The sequence below is a fragment of the Oncorhynchus gorbuscha genome, linkage group LG05 (assembly GCF_021184085.1).
Source record: "Oncorhynchus gorbuscha isolate QuinsamMale2020 ecotype Even-year linkage group LG05, OgorEven_v1.0, whole genome shotgun sequence".
Lineage (NCBI taxonomy): Eukaryota > Metazoa > Chordata > Actinopteri > Salmoniformes > Salmonidae > Oncorhynchus > Oncorhynchus gorbuscha.
The window spans coordinates 43,489,442-43,513,433 of record NC_060177.1 but is presented as its reverse complement, the minus strand read 5'-3'; the positions used below and the strand labels follow the sequence as shown (position 1 = coordinate 43,513,433).

The 23,992-nt window shown below is 43.1% G+C and overlaps 1 protein-coding gene across 1 annotated transcript in view; it reads left to right on the top strand.

Annotated features, from left to right (window-relative positions):
* The first annotated feature begins 1,948 nt into the window (after positions 1 to 1,948).
* LOC124035950 (bifunctional glutamate/proline--tRNA ligase-like) overlaps positions 1,949 to 23,992 on the top strand; it is a 69,476-nt gene continuing 47,432 nt past the window's right edge. The window contains 9 exon segments of the mRNA XM_046349931.1: positions 1,949 to 2,165; positions 11,160 to 11,244; positions 11,504 to 11,603; positions 12,305 to 12,461; positions 17,213 to 17,358; positions 17,563 to 17,651; positions 17,784 to 17,910; positions 21,183 to 21,375; positions 21,489 to 21,660. Of these exon segments, the coding sequence (XP_046205887.1) occupies positions 2,123 to 2,165; positions 11,160 to 11,244; positions 11,504 to 11,603; positions 12,305 to 12,461; positions 17,213 to 17,358; positions 17,563 to 17,651; positions 17,784 to 17,910; positions 21,183 to 21,375; positions 21,489 to 21,660 (1,112 nt within the window). The 5' untranslated portion in view covers positions 1,949 to 2,122.

Genomic DNA, 23,992 nt, shown 5'->3' with positions numbered 1-23,992 from the left:
AGGCTTACTCAATTTTAACCCTCTTATTAAAAAAACCCAGAAGAAACTAAATCAATGGCTACAGAGGGACTTATCTTTAAAAGGTAGAGTCCCAATAACCAAGGCTGAAGGTATCTCTAGACTAACATATGGTGCTCTATCTTTATATTTTGACCGTAAAATAAGCAAGGAGATAGACCAGATGCTTTTCAACTTTCTGTGGAGAAACCGTACCCATTACATTAGGAAAACTGTTGTAATGAATACTTATGAGAATGGTGGACTGGATTTTACTACTTTAAATAATACTTTCAAGATCAATTGGATAAAACCATTTCTAAGAAGACCCACTTCTATCTGGAATTTTATTCCTCATGTCTTCTCTACTTTTGGTGGCCTTAACTTAATATTGTTTTGCAATTATAATATTGACAAAGTTCCAGTGAAACTTTCTGCTTTTCATCGGCAGGTTTTCTTGTCATGGTCCTTAATTTATAAACACAATTTTTCTCCACACATATATTATATATGGAATAATCGGGATATATTGTATAAAAATACCTCTCTGTTTTTAGAATATTGGCTCAGAAATAATATCCTATTGGTGAGCCAACTGGTAAATGCAGAGGGTCGTTTACTCAGTTATAAAGAATTCTTATCACTTTACAAGGTCCCTGTAACACCTAAAGATTTTGCAATTGTTTTAGATGCCATTCCCTCAGGTGTTGCTATGTTATTCAGGAACATGTCAAGACCTGACCCTCAGAGCCTACCCTCTATTGACCCTGTTGACTCATCAGTAGGAAAGATTTGTTTCTCTTTTGGTCCATTCAACAACAGAGCGATACGATCCTTGTTTCAGCAGGATGTTGTATCTATACCTTATGTCATGCCTTATTGGAATGGATTTATTGATAATATCTGTTGGAAAGAAGTTTGGATGTTGCCACACACATACCTACTTGTTAACAAAATTAAGGAAGTTTCCTTTAAAATTATTCATAAATATTATCCTACCAACCACTATATGAAGAAGTTTAAGGAAAACATCAACTCAAATTGCTCCTTTTGTAATGACCACCCAGAAACAGTTGTGCATCTTTTTTGGCATTGTATGCATGTAAGAAAACTGTGGCAAGACATCAGTAGGTTTATAATTGAACACATTTATGAAGATTTTACACTATTGTGGAGAGATGTACTGTTTAGATTCTTTACATACAATAGAAATAAGCGGAATCATTTTTACGTAATTAATTTCATTATTATTTTGGCCAAATTTCATATACACAAATGTAAATTTACAAACAGAAAACCACATTTTCGTACCCTACAAAAAGAAATTGAACTGTGTTTTAAGATGGTTAAATGCTCTACTAACAAAAAAGCTGTTAGAATTGTAAGTATATGCATGTCCCTTAAGGCCCTTGTGTAATTGTAATGTGATATTGTACCCCCTAGCTCGATTGTCTATTGTTTGTAATCTATGTATGCTTGTGTTCCCTCGTGCTTTATGTATTGATTTGTTATTAATAAAAAACGTGACATCCTTGCAACTGAGAAAAAAACACTTAATTTCGGAGTTGTTTCGAGAATGCATATTCATGATTGAGGCAAGTAGCATAGTGTCTCTCTCCAATGAACACAGGAGGTTGACGTCAACAACCCTCATCGAATATTTAAGTTAAAGGCCCAACCGGGGTGTGGTATATGGCCCATATACCACGGCTAAGGGCTGTTCTTAAGCATATTAGCCATGCACCACAAACCCCGAGGTTCTTTATTGCTATCATAAACGTAATTAGGGCAGTAAAAATACATGTTTTGTCACACCCATTATATATGGTCTGATATACCACGGCGGTCAGCCAATCAGCATTCAGGGATCGAACCACACAGTTTATAATTCAAAATAGGTTACAATAATTAGATGTATCCACCAATCCAAAGAAAGGATAGGCGGGAGCTAAACGGTGCGCCGTGCCGCTTTGTGGACAATGACTGCCATTGTTCGGGCGGATAGACAAGTCTCTTGTCATAATATCCACAATCTTTGCTTGAAGAGAACGTTGTCAGAGAGCAGACTTTCGAAAAGCTTTTGGACAGTGCGAGAGCCTCCACGAACAGAAAGGGAAGAGAAAGCATGGCTTTAAACCTTACCATCAACAGTAGCAACCCTCCTTTAGGTAAGCGTGATAGTATTGTTTGCTAGGTAAAGCTAAAATATGGATAAGAATCTTTGGCTAGTAAAAGTAAGCTATCATGTGTCGCCTGACAATGAGGGTCCGTGATGACAGTTCATTATACCTACTGAGAGCTAGCTAGACTTCTGTTGTCGTGACACAATGTCGAAACTATCGCCAGGAAATAAGTAATTATAGATATGTTGATATTTTAATGTCGTAAATTGATTATCCTAGCTATAGTTAGATATTTTAAGTTCTTAATGCATGCTGAAACGATAGTCGTTGGAAATGTCAGCTAAATAAGTCACAACACAGCTAACGTAGCTAGCCAGCTTAATAATGAAGCTACGCTAGATGGGAAGTGAACCAGTATTTGGACCGACGATGAATATGACGAGATGATCTTTCTGCCCAGAATGCTTCTAGTCATCTAACCATTAGACAGCTCTGCAAGCGTTGACTTACTGTATGTCAACGCGTTCGTTACTCACAAAATACCTGCCCTGCCTACAACTATCTTCATTTACTTTTGTTTCGCCCGGTACAGTGCCTTAAAATATTCACACCCCTTGACCTTAACCACATTTTGTTGTTACCGACATTTTTAAATGGAATACGTTTATATTTTGTCACTGATCTACACACGATACTCCATCATGTCAATGGGGAATTATATTTTAGAAATGTTTACAAAATAAAATAATGCTGAAATATATTGAATCTAAGTATTCAGCCCCTTTTATGGCAAGCCTAAATAACTTAAGGAGTAAATTTGCTAACAAGTCAGATAAATTGCATGGACTAACTGTGTGCAATGGTGTGTAACATGATTTTCTTTTAATGACTACCCCATCTCTGTACCCCACACAAACACAGCAAAAAAAGAAAGGCCCTCACTGTCAACTGTGTTTATTTTCAGCAAACTTAACATGTGTAAATATTTGTAAGAACATAACAAGATTCAACAACTGAGACATAAACTGAACAAGTTCCACAGACGTGATGAACAGAAATAGAATAACGTGTCCCTGAACAAAGGGGTGTCAAAATCAAAGTAATAGTCAGTATCTGGTGTGGCCACCAGCTGCATTAAGTACTGCAGTGCATCTCATCCTCATGACTTCACCAGATTTGCCAGTTCTTGCTGTGAGATGTTACCCCACTCTTCCACCAAGGCACCTGCAAGTTCCTTGACATTTCTGGGGGGAATGGCCCTAGCCCTCACCTGCCGATCCAACAGGTCCCAGACGTGCTCAATGCGATTTAGATCCGGGCTTGTCGCTGGCCATGGCAGAACACTGACAATCCTGTCTTGCAGGAAATCACACACACAACGAGCAGTATGGCTGGTGGCATTGTCATGCTGTAGGGTCAGGTCAGGATGAGCCTGCAGGAAGGGTACCACATGAGGGAGGAGGATGTCTTCCCTGTAACACACAGCGTTGAGATTGCCTGCAATGACAACAAAGCAAAGTCCACTGATGCTGTGAATACTCTGCCCCAGACCACGACGGACCCTCCACCTCCAAATCGATCCCGCTCCAGAGTACAAGCCTCGGTGTAACTCTCATTCCTTCAATGATAAACACGAATCTGACCAACCGCGACTCGTCAGTGAAGAGCACATTTTGCCAGTCCTGTCTGGTCCAGTGACGGTGGATTTTGTACCCATAGGCGACATTGTTGCCGGTGATGTCTGGTGAGGACCTGTCTTACAACAGGCCTACAAGCCCTCAGTCCAGCCTCTCTCAGCCTATTGCGGACAGTCTGAGCACTGATGGAGGGATTGTGGGCGTTCCTGGTGTAACTCGGGCAGTTGTTGCCATCCTGTACCTGTCCCACAGGTGCGATGTTCGGATGTACCGAACCTGTGCACGTGTTGTTACACGTGGTCTGTCACTGCGAGGACGATCAGCTGTCCGTCCTGTCTCCCTGTAGCGCTGTCTTAGGTGTCTCACAGTACGGACAATGCAATTTACTGCCCTGGCCACATCTGCAGTCCTCATGCCTCCTTGCAGCATGCCTAAGGCACATTCATGCAGGGACCCTGGGCATCTTTCTTTTGGTGTTTTTCTGAGCCAGTTGAAAGGCCTCTTTAGTGTCCTAAGTTTTCATAATTGACCTTAATTGCCTACCATCTGTAAGCTGTTAGTGTCTTAATGACCGTTCCACAGGTGCATGTTCATTAATTGTTTATGGTTCATTGAACAAGCATGGGAACAGTGTTTAAATCCTCCAAATTGTCTTTGAAAGACAGGGTCCTGTCTTACCTTTTTTTTTTTAATGAGTTAACAAATATCTGTAAGTCCCTTCAAAGTCATGCCGGGAGTTTCAAGCACAGATTCAACCACACACACCAGAGAGGTTTTCTGACAGCTGGTGCAATTGAGTCAGGTTTGTGGGCCTACTTGCTCGCACATGCTTTTTCAGTTCTGCCCACACTTTCTATGGGATTGAGGTCAGGGTGTTATGATGGCCACTTCAGTACCTTGACTTTGTTGTCCCGAAGCCATTTTGCCACAACTTTGGAAGCATGTTTTGGGTCTTGGTCCGTTTGGAAGACTCATTTGTGACCAAGCTTTAACTTCCTGACTGATTTCTTGAGATTTTGCTATAATATATTCACATCATTTTCCTGCCTCCTGATGATGACGTCTATTTTGTCACGTGCAGCAAAGCACCCCCCACAACATGATGCTGCCACCCCCTTGCTTCACGGTTGGAATGGTGTTCTTCAGCTTGCAAGCCGCCCCGTATTTCTCCAAACATAACGATGGTCATTATGGACAAACAATAATATTTTTGTTTCATCAGACCAGAGGACATTTCTACAAAAAGTACAATCTTTGTCCTCGTGTGCAGTTGCAAACCGTAGTCTGTTTTTTTATGGTGGTTTTGGAGCAGTGGCTTCTTCCTTGCTGTCGATATAGGACTCGTTTTAGTGTGGGTATCAATACTTTTCTAATGTTTTCCTCCAGCATCTCCATAAGGTCCTTTGCTGTTGTTCTGGGATTGATTTTCAGTTTTCACACCAAAGTATGATAATCTCTAGGAGACAGAAAGTGTCTTCTAACTGAGCGGTGTGACAGCTGTGTGATTCTATGGTGTTTATACTTGCGTACTATTGTTTGTACAGATGAACGTGGTACCTTCAGGCATTTGGAAGTTGCTCCCAATGATGAACCAGACTTGTGGAGGTCTACAATTTATTTCTGAGGTCTTGGCTGATTTCTGTAGATTTTCCCATGATGTCAAGCAAAGAGGCACTGAGTTTGAAGGTAGGCCTTGAAATTCATCCACAGGTCCACCTCCAATTGACTCGAATGTCAATTAGACTATAAGAAGCCTCTAAAGCAATGACATCATTTTCTGGAATTTTCTAATCTGTTTAAAGACACAGTCAACTTAATGTATGTTAACTTCTGAACCACTGGAATTGTGATACAGTGAATTATAAGTGAAATAATCTGTCTGTAAACAATTGTTGGAACAATGAGTTATGCACAAAGTAGATGTCTTAACTGACTTGCCAAAACTATAGTTTTAACAATAAATTTGTGAGGTGGTTGAAACACATAGGTTGGAGTCATTAACTTGTTTATCTAAACTTCCGACTTCAACTGTAGGTACCTCAGTTGCATATTTGGTGAGTAAATGGCTATATGGTTAATTAAAACATTTTGTGAAATTTTTCTTGCAAGGTCATAAGATGGCTGCATCTTAAGTCATTTTCGCACATGGTTCAAGATGATCCAGCCACCCTAATCATAGACTGTTCTCTCTGCTACCGCACCGCAAGCGATACCTGAATACCAAGTCTTGGTCCAGAATGCTTCTTAACAGCTTCTACCCCCAAAGCCATGAGACTGCTAATTGAATGGCTATCTGGACTATTTGCACTGACTCCCCCCTCCATTTTTACACTGCTGCTCCTCGCTGTTTTATTATCTATTATCTATGCGTATGTGTTAAGTGACTATCTACATGTACAGTACCAGTCAAAAGTTGACACATCTACTCATAACAGAGTTAAAAATAAAAATGAATTCTACATTGTAGAATAATAGTGAAGACATCAAGTATGTAAACACATGTGGAATCATGTACTAACCAAAAAAGCTTAACCTGGAATGCTATATTTTATGAGATTCTTCAAAGTATCCACCCTTTGCCTTGACAGCTTTGCACACTCTTGGCATTCTCTCAACCAGCTTCATGAGATGGTCACCTGGAATGCATTTCAATTGACAGATGTTTCTTGTTAAATGTTAATTTGTGGAGTTTCTTTCCTTCTTAATGCATTTGAGGCAATCAGTTGTGTTGTGACATGGTAGCGGTGGTATACAGAAGATGGCCCTATTTGGTGAAAGACTATATTATGGCAATAACAGCTCAAATTAGCAAAGAGAAACGACAGTCCATTACTTGACTGACATTCATGTCTTAAACCTGGAAAATGTGCAGTCGCAAAACCCACCAAGCGCTGTGATGAAACCGGCTCTCATGAGGACCGCCGCAGGAAAGGAAGATCCAGAGTTAACTCTGCTGCAGAGGATAAGTTCATTAGAGTTACCAGCCTAAGAAATTGCAGCCCAAATAAATGCTTCAGAGTTCAAGTAACAGACACATCTCAACATCAACTGTTCAGAGGAGACTGCATGAATCAGGCTTTCATGGTATAATTTCTGCAAAGAAACCACTACTAAAGGACGCCAATAAGAAGAGACTTTCTTTTGCCAAGAAACGCAAGCAATGGACATTAGACCGGTGGAAATCTGTCCTTTGGTCTGATGAGTCCAAATGTGAGATTTTTGGTGTGGGCCCGCTTTGCTGGTGACACTGTCAGTGATTTTAATTTTTTATAAATTGAAATCAAGGCACACTTAACCAGCATGGCTACCACAGCATTCTTCAGTGATTTGCCAGTCCCATTAAGCGCAAACCAGATGGGATATCACTTGTTTTTCAACAGAAAATGACCCAAAATATACCTTTAGGCTGTGTAAGGGCTATTTGACCAAGGAGAGGGATGATGCTGCATCAGATGACATGGCCTCCACATCGCCCGACCTCAACCCAATTGAGATGGTTTGGGATGAGTTGGACCGCAGAGTGAAGGAAAAGCAGCCAACAAGTGCTCAGCATATGTGGGAACTCCTTCAAGACTGTTGGAAAAGCATTCCAGGTGAAGCATTTTTGTTTACTACATGATTCCATATGTGTTATCATAGTTTGTCTTCACTAGTATTCTACAATGTATAAAAAATAAAAACCCCTGAATTTTATTTAAATTTTTCCTTTATTTAACTAAGCAAGTCAGTTAAGAACAAATTCTTATTTTCAATGACTACCTCGGAACATTGGGTTTAACTGCCTGTTCAGGAGCAGAACGACAGATTTGTACCTTGTCATCTCAGGGATTCGAACTTGCAACCTTTCGGTTACTAGTCCAACGCTCTAACCACTAGGCTACCCTGAGTAGGTGTGTCCAAACTTTTGACTGTTACTGTACATATTACATCAATTACCTTAACTAACCTATGGCCCCACACATTGACTCGTTACCCCCTGTATATAGCCTCATTACTCTTTTTTTTAACATTAAAAAAAAAGTTTTACTTGGTAAATATTTTCTTAATGTTGGTTAAGCTTGTAAGTAACCATTTCACGGTAACGTCTACTACACTTTTTGTATTCACATGTAACAAATAACATTTAATTTGAGTCTATATTTTTCTTTGGATAGTTGCTGTCATGGCGTTTGCAATAATTTTACATTTACATTTAAGTCATTTAGCAGACGCTCTTATCCAGAGCGACTTACAAATTGGTGCATTCACCTTATGACATCCAGTGGAACAGCCACTTTACAATAGTGCATCTACATATTTTAAGGGGGGGGGAGTGAGAAGGATTACTTTATCCTATCCTAGGTATTCCTTAAAGAGGTGGGGTTTCAGGTGTCTCCGGAAGGTGGTGATTGATTCCGCTGTCCTGGCGTCGTGAGGGAGTTTGTTCCACCATTGGGGAGCCAGAGCAGCGAACAGTTTTGACTGGGCTGAGCGGGAACTGTACTTCCTCAGTGGTAGGGAGGCGAGCAGGCCAGAGGTGGATGAACGCAGTGCCCTTATTTGGGTGTAGGGCCTGATCAGAGCCTGGAGGTACTGAGGTGCCGTTCCCCTCACAGCTCCGTAGGCAAGCACCATGGTCTTGTAGCGGATGCGAGCTTCAACTGGAAGCCAGTGGAGAGAGTGGAGGAGCGGGGTGACGTGAGAGAACTTGGGAAGGTTGAACACCAGACGGGCTGCGGCGTTCTGGATGAGTTGTAGGGGTTTAATGGCACAGGCAGGGAGCCCAGCCAACAGCGAGTTGCAGTAATCCAGACGGGAGATGACAAGTGCCTGGATTAGGACCTGTGCCGCTTCCTGTGTGAGGCAGGGTCGTACTCTGCGGATGTTGTAGAGCATGAACCTACAGGAACGGGCCACCGCCTTGATGTTAGTTGAGAACGACAGGGTGTTGTCCAGGATCACGCCAAGGTTCTTAGCGCTCTGGGAGGAGGACACAATGGAGTTGTCAACCGTGATGGCGAGATCATGGAACGGGCAGTCCTTCCCCGGGAGGAAGAGCAGCTCCGTCTTGCCGAAGTTCAGCTTGAGGTGGTGATCCGTCATCCACACTGATATGTCTGCCAGACATGCAGAGATGCGATTCGCCACCTGGTCATCAGAAGGGGGAAAGGAGAAGATTAATTGTGTGTCGTCTGCATAGCAATGATAGGAGAGACCATGTGAGGTTATGACAGAGCCAAGTGACTTGGTGTATAGCGAGAATAGGAGAGGGCCTAGAACAGAGCCCTGGGGGACACCAGTGGTGAGAGCGCATGGTGAGGAGACAGATTCTCGCCACGCCACCTGGTAGGAGCGACCTGTCAGGTAGGACGCAATCCAAGCGTGGGCCACGCCGGAGATGCCCAACTCGGAGAGGGTGGAGAGGAGGATCTGATGGTTCACAGTATCGAAGGCAGCCGATAGGTCTAGAAGGATGAGAGCAGAGGATAACTTGCTGATGCAAACAACATAAGAGACCAGCTGGTTGAACTGGTTTATGCATTCCAATCAGAATTTATCATTGGCCTGTTGATGGGAAGTTATTCACAGTTCAAAGCTGTTGAGTACACAAAAACTGAGAAACCACTCTTGTGACTTTTGTCACAGAACAATTTTGGCAAGTTTCTTAAGTACGCATACTAGCTAGTCTAAAATGCCAAACGCAAGCATTCTGGATGATATCATAATCGTGTTTGTTTCCAACATTTAGGGTTGTTTTTCATCAAGAAGTCAGTTCTGCTTCATGTTTTGTTTCCTTGCCTTGATACTAACGAGGATCGTGATACTGGTATCATCCCGGCCCTAGTTGACAGACATTTGTCAATTAGACCGACCGCCTCAATTCGGTCTTATGTTGCAACATTTGAAATCATGTTTCTTTTTTTTCTTTTTGTTTTTACATTGGGTAAAAGTAGATTCAGATCAACAAAATGGTATATCAAACACTGCAGTTGAGGAACAGTGGGAAAGTAATTCTGATTTGAAAGGTAATGAACTTGTAAACCTCCTTTTGATAAAATGGCTCTTGAATGTTTTAGTACGCCTACTGGAGAGCTCTTCTTTGTCTACACCTATTAAGTAGGTGTAGGTAGTTAGCTAAACGGTAAACCACAATCCTAACCCACACCTACAGTATGAACGCATTGTCATAGCTAGCCACCATGCATGTAACGCTGGAGTATGAATCTGCAGGTAGGTAAAAGTTAACCAACTAGGTTCAGTGTTAACTAGCTAACGTTCGCTAACTTGCTAACAGTACGCTTTAACTTGCAAGGAAAACAACTTTCTGACAAAATTAGAAACTCATATCTGAAAATGTAGTAAGACTCTTTCTTACCCATACACATGGATGAATACTTCACAGCAGCGTGTCTTTTCTGGGCAGCAATGTTGAGCGCAGTAGCAACACTAATGCAGTTTTCCATGGCTAATGTTATATTTTTCAAAAAAGCTGCAGTAGCAACGATTGTCTACACATACTGAGCAGCTAATGTTATAGACAGGGTTGCCAACTAATTTTCAGGGTAAGTTGCTTGAGACAGGTTGATTTGTTGCTAAATTATGTTGTGATGTCATTGCGTGACAATGTAAACTGCGTCATTACGTAGAATACACAATAACGTTATTCAAATTGACTGGTCATCTCTGCAAAAAAATATGATTTGACATTTGTTCAGGTACAGACAGCGACTCTTTTCTGTACAATTTTGATTGAGACATGTTGATTCATGTTCTGTTCAAGATCGAACATTCATGACGAACTATATTCATTGGGTATGGCTCGTCGAACCAGTACTACTGCTGCTGTCAGCCAACAATGATTTGCAATTTGCTGAAATTGCTGCTGGCCTGCTGCTGCCTGTGCACGACCTGAGCGCCTGCTGCTGACTTCACTCACAATGCACTTTCTCAGCCAGGCATGTGACTGAGTGTGTGACAGAGAAAATAGTTTTTGTGTCATTTAGAGGGAAAAGGCGTGCATTTTAGCATTTGAGTCCCTTTTCAAAAGTTGCTAAAATTGTTGCCAGGGTAGTCTGAAAAGTTGCCTAATCTAGCAACAAAATTGCTACATTTGCATCACTGGTTATAGACCGAAGCGCGCTACATGGCAGACCAATCCGATCTCATTTCTAGGAATGTCCAGCCTATCCATTATCCTATCCATTGTCTGACGCACAACAATGTGAGAACATAACATTTTGTGTGTTTTGGAACTTGTTTAGTCTCTGGGGTGCCCCCTGTTTAGTTGGTAACTAAGGGTTATGAAATCAACACACACACACTTTCCACTTTATATTTAGGCACTCTGTCAAGTAATGGATGCGTGATAGGACTGGTGAGGTCTTTAGTTTGCAATTACATTGATTACTTTCTTTGCCTGCAGGGGCGCTGTTGGCAGCCGAGCATGTGAAGGGCAGCGTGAACTTGTCTGTGGATGAGGGCAAAGACAACAAGCTCCGTGTCTCAGAGTGAGTACACAACTACCACAACACCTAGCAATGGCTTTTTCTTCACAAATGTTCTTGTGACAATGTGTCATTGATGTGTGAAGAGAGAGTAAAGGATTTGTTACATTTTACATTTAGCTGCTTGACACTGTTTAGTGGTTTTTGCCGAGGTACTAATAGTGACTAGGCTTATATAAGGACGTTTTATAAGACACTGACTGTGCAATAATCAAGCGATTTGTCTGGCTGACAGTGGTTATTCTCCCCCTCTCTCCCTCAGGTCAGTGCAGTTCAGTGATGTGAACTCAATCACTCGCTACCTTGCCCGTGTGACTCCTACTCTGAGCTTGTACGGCTCCAACATGCTGGAACAAACTGAGGTGATAGACTAGCACTGCCACACTGATTCCCAAGTGCTTGGGCTTGCCCAAAATTTACCCAGCATTATTAGCTCTCGCTGTGTTATGGCTACTCAACTCAGAGCTTGGAGGCCCCACTAAATACATTGTTCTATATTTTTTTAACCCCCTTTTTCTCCTTAATTTTCATATCCAATTGGTAATCCCGTACGGACTCAGGATAGGCGAAGGTCCTCAAACAGAACCCCGCCAAGCCGCACTGCTTCTTGACACAATGCACACTTAACCCAGAAGCCAGCCACACCAATGTGTCGGAGGAAACGCCGTACACCTGGCGACCATGTCAGCGTGCATGCGCCCGGCCCGCCACAGGAATTACTAGAGCCCGATGGGACGAGGACATCCCTGCCGACCTAACCCAGACGACGCTGGGCCAATTGTACGTCGCCTTATGAATCTCCCAGTCGCGGCCGGCTGAGACATTGCTCGATATCAAACAAGAATCTGTAGTAATGCAGTGCCTTAGACCGCTGCACCACTCGGGAGGCCCTCACTAAATTAATTCAGCCATTCAACTTATTATTACTTGAGCCTTATCAGTTGCGATGCAGCTATATCCAAGGCATTTCAGATTGTGTGCCATTCGGTCCCCCCCTCCTTACTATTGCTCAACCGGTCTACTTTTCAATACCCTTCCCTTCATCCCCTCTGTCTCTCTCCAGGTGGACCACTGGATGGAGTTCAGTACGCGGCGCGTGTGTGGCCAGTCGGGCCTAGCTACGGCCCTGGGGGAGCTGGACATGGCCTTGGCTCTGCGCACATTCCTGGTGGGCCACAGCCTGACTCTGGCCGACCTGTGTGTGTGGGCCGCGCTCAAAGGTCAGTCAGTCCCAGTGACTCAGCTGACCCCAGCGGGCGTCTAACTATATAACCAAAGATTGATGGGGTGTTGTCTTGTCTCTGACTATGATTCAATAATATGACATGCAATTTTATCAAATTGATTACCTAACGTTTAATTGATTACGTGATTGAATTAAACAATGCAACAATTAAACCATTAATAACCTGGAGCACCACGGAAGCATTAAGTTATATAATAATTTATATAGAGTGGTTATCTCCTGAATCCACTTTCTTAAAGATATGAATATCTTTTATATCAATAGCAGTTCATTATTAATCGTCACCTCGATTGGTCTCATTCTGATTGTCGTAAGTACTTGGTTATCTGCACGAACCCTGGCTAAGAAGTTGAATCAGCAATACACAAATTGGCTGAATTATTTATTTACTAAATACCAAAATAATCACACAGAATTACACATAGATCTTCATTGTAAAGGGCTTAAACACTGTTTTCCATGATTGTTCAATGAACCATAAACAATTAAGGAACATGCACCTGTGGAACGGTCGTTAAGACACTAACAGCTTACAGACGGTTGGCAATTAAGGTGACAGTTATGAAAACTTGGGACACTAAAGAGGCCTTTCTAGTTACTCTGAAAAACACCAAAAGAAAGATTCCCAGGGTCCCTGCTCATCTGCGTGAACGTGCCTTAGGCATGCTGCAAGGAGGCATAAGGACTGCAGATGTGGCCAGGGCAATAAATTGCAATGTCCGTACTGTGAGACGCCTAAGACAGCGCTACAGGGAGACAGGACGGACAGCTGATCGTCCTCGCAGTGACAGACCACGTGTAACAACACCTGCACAGGATCGGTACATCCGAACATCATACCTGCGGGACAGATACAGGATGGCAAAAACAGCTGGCCGAGTTACACCAGGAACGCACAATCCCTCCATCAGTGCTCAGACTGTCCGCAGTAGGCTGAGAGAGGCTGGACTGAGGGCTTGTAGGCCTGTTGTAAAGGCAGATCCTCAACAGACATCACCGGCAAGAATGTCGCCTATGGGCACAAACCCACCATCGCTGGACCAGACAGGACTGGCAAAATGTGCTCTTCACTGACGAGTGGCGGGTTTCAAATCAAATTTTATTTGTCACATACACATGGTTAGCAGATATTAATGCGAGTGTAGCGAAATGTGCTTGTGCTTCTAGTTCCGACAATGCAGTAATAACCAACGAGTAATCTAGCTAACAATTCCAAAACTACTACCATATACACATAAGTGTAAAGGGGTAAAGAATATGTACGTAAAGATATGAATGAGTGATGGTACAGAGCGGCATAGGCAAGATGCAGTAGATGGTATCGAGTACAGTATATACATATGAGATGAGTATGTAAACAAAGTGGCATAGTTAAAGTGGCTAGTGATACATGTATTACATAAATATGCAGTAGATATAGAGTACAGTATATATGTATACCCTACATTATTTATCTCATATGTATGTAAACATTATATTAAGTAGCATTGTTTAAAGTGGTTAGTGATATATTTTACATCAATTCCCATTATTAAAGTGTCTGGAGTTGAGTCATTGTGTTGGCAGCAGCCACTCAATGTTAGTGGTGGCTGTTTAACAGTCTGATGGCCTTGAGATAGAAGCTGTTTTTCAGTCTCTCGGTCCCAGCTTTGATGCACCTGTACTGACCTCGCCTTCTGGACGATAGCGGGGTGAACAGGCAGTGGCTCGGGTGGTTGTTGTCCTTGATGATCTTTATGGCTTTCCTGTGACATCGGGTGATGTAGGTGTCCTGGAGGGCAGGTAGTTTGCCCCCGGTGATGCGTTGTGCAGACGTCACTACCCTCTGGAGAGCCTTACTGTAGTGGGCGGAGCAGTTGCTTTACCAGTAGGCCATCTCATCGTTGTTGGTAATCAAGCCTACCGCTGTTGTGTCGTCTGCAAACTTGATGATTGAGTTGGAGGCGTGCGTGGCCACGCAGTCGTTGGTGAACAGGGAGTACAGGAGTGGGCTCAGGAGGGCACACTTGTGAGGCCCCAGTGTTGAGGATCAGCGGGGTGGAGATGTTGTTACCTACCCTCACCACCTGGGGGTGGCCCGTCAGGAAGTCCAGTACCCAGTTGCACAGGGCGGGGTCGCAGTATTTGGGCGGTAAGCAAATTGGAGTGGTTCTAGGGTGTGAGGTAGGGTGGAGGTGATAGTCTCTCAAAGCACTTCATGATGACTGAAGTGAGTGCTACAGGGCGGTAGTCGTTTAGCTCAGTTACCTTCGCTTTCTTGGGAACAGGAACAATGGTGGCCCTCTTGAAGCATGTGGGAACAGCAGACTGGGATAGGGATTGATTGAATGTGTCCGTAAACACACCAGCCAGCTGGTCTGCGCATGCTCTGAGGGCGCGGCTTTGGATGCCGTCTGGGCCTGCAGCCTTGCGAGGGTTAACACGTTTAAATGTTTTACTCAGCTCGGCTGCAGTGAAGGAGAGTCCGCATGTTTTGGTTGCGGGCCGTGTCAGTGGCACTGTATTGTCCTCAAAGCGGGCAAAAAAGTTACTTAGTCTGCCTGGGAGCAAGGCATCCTGGTCTGTGACTGGGCTGGTTTTCTTTTTGTAATCCGTGATTGACTGTAGACTCTGCCACATACCTCCTGTGTCTGAGCCATTGAATTGCGATTCTACTTTGTCTCTATACTGACGCTTAGCTTGTTTGATTGCCTTGTAGAGGGAATAGCTACACTGTTTGTATTCGGTCATGTTTCCGGTCACCCGGTTTGTCTCACCAGGAGTGATGGTCGGATTTGCGTTTATCATTGAAGGAATGAGCGTTACACCGAGGCCTGTACTCTGGAGCGGGATCGAGGTGGAGGTTCCGTCGTGGTCTGGGTCGGTGTGTCACAGCATCATCGGACTAAGCTTGTGGTCATTGCAGGCAATGACGCTGTGCGTTACAGGGAAGACAATCTCCTCCCAATCTCCTCCCTCGTGGTACCCTTTCTGCAGGCTCATCCTGACATGATCCTCCAGCATGACAATGCCACCAGCCATGCTGCTCATTCTGTGCATGATTCCCTGCAAGACAGGAATGTCAGTGTTCTGCCATGGCCAGCGACGAGCCCGGATCTCAATCGCATTGAGCACATCTGGGACCTGTTGGATCAGCAGGTGAGGTCTAGGGCCAATCCCCCCAGAAATGTCCGGGAACTTGTAGGTGCCTTGGTGGAAGAGTGGGGTAACCTCTCACAGCAAGAACTGGCAAATCTGGTGCATTCCATGAGGAGGAGATGCACTGCAGTACTTAATGCAGCTGGTGGCCACACCAGATACTGACTGTTGCTTTTGATTTTGACCCCCCTTTGTTCAGGGACACATTATTCCATTTATGTTTGTCACATGTCTGTGGAACATATTCAGTTTGTCTGTTGTTAAATCATACAAATATTTACACTTGTTAAGTTTGCTGAAAATAAATGCAGTTGACAGGGAGGACGTTTCAATTCTTTTGCTGAGTTTGATCTTTCCTGTCATGAAAAGCCCTTAGTGGGCTAACCCAATATGATGGCTGGTTACGCAAAGGAAGGGGGTTGGGTTTCAATGAAAGAGCGTAAATACAATCTTATGCATTCTAATAACTACCCATTCGGAAAAGGAAAATGCAATATATATATTTACTCTGAGCTGCGCTTCGATAGATGGGTCGAAGATTGAAGACTGGTTTTCCCAGCATTGTCCTTTTGGAAGAATCTTTCTGGTCGTAATGTTGTAGAGCGGATCCGTTAATGTACCTTGTTGTTATTAGGAGATTCTGTCCTTTCTTAGGCCATGTTGAATTATCAGCTCCAGCTGAAAGCGTACGTCTAGGAGGTATCACTTCTTCTTTAGGGAATAATCATTCAAAGTTCATACCAAGTTGCCACAATCAGCTCTCGATGTATTCTGGCTGGTCTAGTTGAAATGAACCATTTCTGCATGGTGATTGTCAGCTCCATGTTGAAATTCGCCCTTTTAAACGTATGAACACCAGTCCTCATGTCATTGGGAACTGAGGTTGACTTCTGTCAACAAGCTTTTGTACTGGGGGAGAGAAGGGTGTGTTTCATTGTTCTCAACCAATGTCTGTACACTTGGGCGTGGCCGCTGAGTGAGCATAAGTTTACTTATGAAAACAATTCTCTCATTGAGAAGCTAAAATCACTTTTCATCTCCTCCCAAATAGTTTCATATTTAAATTGCACAATTCCATGTGAATCTGCTAACTAGAATGTGTTGATTTTCCAAGATACAATTTGTCCTCATATCATCATATATAATGTTCCAGACAACAACTGATCTGACATCGTTTTCTTTAAGTAGCAACGGACACTTTCAACTGGTTGAGAAAGGGAAATATTGTTCCATTCTCCAACCTTGTGATGATACCGTACTTTCTCTGTGGTTACACAGGGTTTTCCAATAGTCCATTCTGTAGAGTGGAGAGAAAAGGGGGAAAGGTTATTTATGGGGGGGGGTCATAAACCTCACCCAACAGGGCAACGTCATGACAGGGTAGACAGTCATACACAATAGCGCAGGCAAATGTATATCTAAAAACTAAACTATTTAGATGCACCTTGTACTAAATGCACAGAGCTATATTGATACCATCTATCTGATGTTGAGGGGTCAAGGCTAGGCATTGATCTTGGACTTGACAGTTGTATGTTCTTGCCCTCTCTCTTGCTCTCTCACACATTCACACGTGTGTCTGTACAGGTAGCAACGAGTGGCAGTCAATCCAGAAGCAGGGGGGGGCGTTCTCTCACGTGGCTCGCTGGTTTTCCTTCCTGGGCTCCCAGGTACCCTTTACTGCAGTGGGCAACAAGTATGCCAACAGCAAGGCCCCTCCTCGCAAGTCCGATGTAAGTAACCTTTGGCAGTTGTTAACTCTCTGTATGTCTCCTCTTTGCATTGGAAATAATGGATTTCTGTTTGTAAATCCAATGTAAAGAGTGGAGTCCTACCTTGAAATCTGCACACTTCACACACTTAAATCAACCATGCATGCATTCCCAAATCCCTCTGACTTTATCCTCCTTTCTCTGTCCCTACTCTCTGAGGAACAGGAGAAGAAGCAGGACTTGGGCAAGTTTGTGGAATTGCCGGGAGCCGAGATGGGAAAAGTGGTGGTTCGCTTCCCCCCTGAGGCCAGCGGGTGAGTGTCACCACTTGGCACAAAAACAACAGTGTCGTGTTCATTAGGAACAAACAGCAGAATGTATTTTTAACATTTAAAAGGGGAAATGTATAGCTGTTACTTGTATTAATGTCTATTCCTCTCTCTCAGGTACCTGCACATTGGCCACGCCAAGGCTGCCCTGCTCAACCAGCACTACCAGGCGACATTCAAGGGCAAGCTCATCATGCGCTTTGACGACACCAACCCCGAGAAGGAGAAGGAGGACTTTGAGAAGGTATTCCCCCAAATGTCCATTTTTATTTTATTTTGGTTAGCTAAATTGTTTCATATCAGTTATTTTCTCTTGATTTATAAACCATCAAGTGTGAAAATAATGTCTACATGCACGTTGAAGAATTGCTTACACATTGAGGCAATATAACGAGAGAAATAAAGTACCACGTTAGTTACAACGCATTTGGGAAAATCTCCATGCTGATACACGGTGGTATTTAGGGTTGGGCGATATTACGATAGCATCGGTGATGATTGACTGTGTCTTTGATGGTGACAACATCGATGTGACAGGTGATCATTTAGTGTTTAGCCTATTTGAACTTGAATTGGTCTGCACAGTAAAGAACGGAGTCTCGTAGTGCAGGGCAGCAGACAAAGGCTATAGCTAATAGAAATAGGAAAATTACTATTTCAATAAATATGTTATAGGCTAGAGAACGCAAGAGAGGAATCTAGGCCAGACGGAGCAGAGAAATCCACCAAAGCGGCACAAAATGTCCATTCAGAAAATATATTTTTTTCCCCGCTGTCTGATGCATTATCAGTCGTAAGCTATATCCTAAACCTAACCTAATATTTTTTTTTATTATAATGGACACTCCTTAACCTGTTGCGTCGAGCAATCCTGTATCCGGGAGCGTAATTATAGCCTCAAGCTCATTACCATAACGCAACGTTAACTATTCATGAAAATCGCAAATGAAATGAAATAAATGTTGGCTCACAAGCTTAGCCTTTTGTTAACAACACTGTCATCTCAGATTTTCAAAATATGCTTTTCAACCATAGCTACACAAGCATTTGTGTAAGATTATTGATAGCTAGCATAGCATTAAGCCTAGCATTCAGCAGGCAACATTTTCACAAAAACAAGAAAAGCATTCAAATAAAATCATTTACCTTTTTTTAAAGAACTTCGGATGTTTTCAATGAGGAGACTCTCAGTTAGATAGCAAATGTTCAGTTTTTCAAAAGATTATTTGTGTAGGAGAAATAGCTCAATTTTGTTCATCACATTTGGCTAAGAAAACCCCCTGAAAATTCAGTCATTACAACGCTGAACTTTTTTCCAAATTAAATCCATAATATCGACAGAAACATGGCAAATGTTGTTTAGAATCAATCCTCAAGGTGTTTTTCACATATCTATTCGATGATAAGTCATTCCTGGCATTTTGGTTTCTCCTCTGAACCACATGGTAAAATGCACACAGCTGGAGATTGCTCAATAATTGCAACGGAGGACACCAAGCGGGGCACCTGGTAAATGTAGTCTCTTATGGTCAATCTTTCAATGATATGCCTATAAATACGTCACAATGCTGCAGACACCTTGGGGAAACGACAAAGTGTAGGCTCATTCCTTGCGCATTCACAGCCATATAAGGAGACATTGGAACAAAGTGCATTCAAAATCTGGGGCATTTCCTGTTTGAAATTTCATCTTGGTTTCGCCTGTAGCATCAGTTCTGTGGCACTCACAGATAATATCTTTGCAGATTTGGAAACGTCAGTGTTTTCTTTCCAAAGCTGTCAGTTATATGCATAGTCGAGCATCTTTTCGTGACAAAATATCTTGTTTAAAACGGGAACGTTTTTTTTATCAAAAAATTAAGAGCGCCCCCTATATCGAAGAAGTTAACTCTCTTTTCTCTAGCTGTTTTAAAGAAACGTGGCCTATATTTTCTTCTCTCTTAATTGGACTTTGGGCTACAGGCTACGCTTTTATTATTTTATGCATGGCTTTCTCCTGATCAAACAATGATTGTAACGGAGTTCCATCTGTTTGACTAGCCTAAAAATGTAAAGTAGCCATGGGACTAATAATAAGAGCGAACAAACAATATCAATAGCCTATAGAAAAATGAAATTCCAAGTTCATTCAAGTCTATGCTTATTAAGAAAAATGATTAATGCGGCCTATAAAATCCCTCCATGTTCGAGGGTGAAAACCAAATGGCCAATAACCTATCCTCCTCCTAGGCTCTTCATAAAATATAAGTTAACTCTTAAGGATCTGCAGATATGCATATTCTTGGTACCATTTGAAAGGAAACACTTTAAAGTTTGTGGAAATGTGAAAGGAATGTAGCAGAATATATCACAATAGATCTGGTAGAAGATGATACGATGAAATAAACAATTACGATCTTTGACGTGCAAGAGAAAGGCCATAATGTATTATTCCAGCCCAGGTGCAATGTGTGAATGTGCAAGGTTTTAGACTTATCCAATGAACCATTGCATTTCTGTTCAAAATGTTGTCTCAAGACTGCCCAAATGTGCCTAATTTGTTTATTTTTAACTTTTCATGTTCAAAATTGTGCACTCTCCTCAAACAATAGCATGGTATTATTTCACTGTAATAGCTTCTGTAAATTGGACAGTGCTTTTAAATTAACACGAATTTAAGCTTTCTGCCAATATCAGATGTCTATGTCCTGGGAAAGTTTCTTGTTACTTACAACCCTCAAACTAATTGCTTTAGCCTAAGTTAGCTCAACCATCCCGTGCAAGGGACACCGATCCCGAAGAATTTTATAGTCTAATCCTATAGGCTATTTTCAAATCACGGCTTTGAGAGATGGAACAAACAATATTGTTTATTTACTATTATTTTATGAGGCAAATAAAGCAACTCTCTAGTTGTGAATACAGTCAACTGCTTCTATCCAGCCCATGATGTATAACCTAAGGCTGTTACTTATCAGACTGTCACTGCTCCATCATGTGCGCCCCATGAAGACAAACACCCTCCGTTTCATGCAGAAGCTCCTCCACCAGAAAGGAATATTAAAAAAGATGTGCCGCCACTTAGCCTCTGCCCAGGCTATCGACAACATTATGATTCATTCAGTTCATTCCTTTTGGGGTAATAGGCCAACTGGCTATTGAGTTTTGGGGGAGGGGTTGGCCAATAAGAAGCAATACATTCATATATCAATGCTGTCTGGGTCCATAATCACAATAGGACAAAGGTTGGCATCGCCCAACCCTAGTGATATTCTGACCTGAGATCCTTGTGCCTTACTCAAATGTTCGTCTCCATTGACATAAATCTGAAAGTGTGCGTTTCACATGTTTATTTAAACTCGGAATTGGACTCTAATGGCACGTTTCCACCGTAAGAATTGCTTGGCCTAAAGACAGACTTGTGTTTCCATCTCTGAGTATAACTGACCTGAAAAAAGACTCTGTGTGCCTTGAGGACTTTGGTTGTAATGAAACCCCTGACAACTCTATCCACCTGTTCACTCTGTTTTATCACAGGTGATCCTGGAGGACGTGGCCATGCTGCAGATCAAGCCTGACCAGTTCACCTACACCAGCGACCACTTCCCTCTCATCCAGGGCATGGCGGAGCAGCTGCTGAGGGAGGGCAAGGCCTACATCGACGACACACCCCCAGAGCAGATGAAAGCGGCGAGGGAACAGCGCACCGAGTCCCGCCACCGCAGCAACTGTAAGGGGAATGGGAGTGGAGCAATGGCTGAATTTCACCCTCAATCCATAGGCACTGTTAGATCTGAAACTATTTCATATGATCATCTTCACCCCTCTCTCGCTCTCCCCCAGCGGTGGAGGAGAACCTGAAGATGTGGGAGGAGATGAAGGCAGGCACGGAGTACGGCCAGACGTGCTGCATGCGGGCCAAGATTGACATGGCCTCCAACAACGGCTGCATGCGCGACCCCACCCTCTACCGCTGTAAGAATGCCCCCCAACCCCGCACTGGCAGCACTTACAGGTAGGGGGACACGGCATGCTACCAACATTTTTTTAAATGGAATTAATGCACTTTTTAAAATGATTTCACCTAATGCACTAGCAAATAAACAAATTCTGCTTATTTTTTTATAAAGTGTTAAGGACAGGTTTTACAATACCAAAAAACTAATCAAACTTTATTTGTCACATGAGCTGAAAACCAGATGTAGAAGGTGTAGACCTTCCTGTGAAATGCTTACTTACATGCCTTAACCAGCAATGCAGTTCAAGAAAGAGCTAAGAAACTTTTTACTTTAGTTTATTTGGTAAATATTATCACAATAAAATAACGAGCTTATATACAGGGGGTACTTGTACCGAGTCTATGTGCAGGGGTTAGTTGAGGTAATTTGTACATGTAGGTCGGGGTAAAGTGACTGCATAGATAATAAACAGTGAACAGCAGCAGTGTAAAAACAAATGGTGGTGGGGGGTCAATGTAAATGGTCTGGTGGCCATTTGATGAATTGTTCAGCAGTCTCATGGGGATATAAGCTGTTAGAGCCTTTTGGTCCTATACTTGGCGCTCTGGTACCGCTTGTCATGAGGTAGCAGATAGAACAGTTTGACTTAGGTGGCTGGAGTCTTTGACAATTTTTATGGCCTTCCTCTGACACCACCGAGTATAAAGGTCTTGGATGGCAGGAAGCTTGGCCTCAGGAATGTACTGGGCCGTACGCACTACCCTCTGTAGTGCCTTGCGGTCGGAGGCTGAGCAGTTGCCATACCAGGCGGTGATGCAGCCTGTCAGGATGCTCTCGATGGTGCAGCTGTAGAACTTTCTGGGGACCCATGCCAAATATTTTCCGTCTCCTGAGGGGGAATAGGTGTTTTCGTGCCATCTCCTCGACTGTCCTGGTGTGTTTGGACCATGCTTCAAGGAACTTGAAGCTCCCGACACGCTCCACTACAGCCCTGACAATGTTAATGGGGGCCTGTTCGACCTGCCTTTTCCTGCAGTCCACAATCGGCTCCTTTGTCTTGCTCACATTGAGGGAGATGTTGTTGTCTCTGACCTCCCTATAGGCTGTCTCATCGTTGTCGAAATATTCAGGCCTACCACTGTTGTCATCAGCAAACTTAATGATGGTGTTGGAGTTGTGCTTGGCCATGCAGTCGTAGGTGAACAGGGACTAAGTGGACTGAGCACGCACCCCTGAGGGGCCCCAGTCTTGAGGATCCGCGTGGCAGATGTGTTGTTTCCTCAATTACTTCCTGGGGGTGGCCCGTCAGGAAGTCCAGGTTCCAGTTGCAGAGGAAGGTGTTCAGGCCCAGGGTCCTTAGCTTATTGATGAGCTTGGAGGGCACTATGGTGTTGAACGCTGAGCTGTAGTCAATGAATAGCATTCTCACATAGCTGTCTTTTTTGTCGTGGGAAAGGGCAGTGTGGAGTGCGATTGAGATTGTCGTCTGTGGATCTGTTGGGACGGTATGAGAATTGTGTGAGTGGGTCTAAGGCAGGTGTGCCCAACCTTCTTTGACGTGAGATCTACTTCTTCAATTGCCATCCTGATGAGATCTACCAGTCTCTAAACCAACCAACAAAATGTATGAAACGCAACACACCACTGAGTATGGACCTGCTGCTATGATACCTATTTGATACCCAAATATAATGTGGACCAAAAACATGTTTTCCACAATTAATGCAACTCATTTAATTTCCTACCTTAGTGTGTTTTTTGGCATTGGGTGGAGGCAAGTAGTTTTTGGCATTGGGTGGAGGCAAGTAGTCTGTAGCAGCTTGTTGCAAGTCTCATGCAGGCCACAAGTTTGTCCTCAGTCATAGTAAATCTCTACTTGGACTTTATTATCTTCATGTGAGAAAATGCAGACTCACAGAGGTAGGTTGATCCAAAAAGGGCTGATAAGTTGAGAGCACATCTTGTTATGTTGGGATACTTCTCTTCTTGCAGTAGCTCCCAGAACTCTTCCTTCATCTCAGTGGCTGGCCTGAATGTCATGTTTAATGGTGAGAAATTCAGTTTCTGCTTTAGTTGTGTCCAACTGAAAAAGTGATCCCATTTTGGAGGCTATGACTTCCACATTTATGTCTGTGAAAAATGGAAAGCACATATAAGTGGCAATAGGCTCAAGTGATGCAAAGTCAGAGAAACTACTGTCAAACTCAGATAAGATACTCTGGACTTGCTCCACGTAACGTGCATTGTAAAGCTGTGCTGTGTCCTTGCCTTGTCGTTCAAGTTCTGAATGCATGTGTTGACAGAAGTGCAGGTCCTTACGTTTCAGCTTTCCTGTGAGCAGTCGTAGTTTGCATTTAAATGTTCAGAGCTGATCATGTCAGTTACATC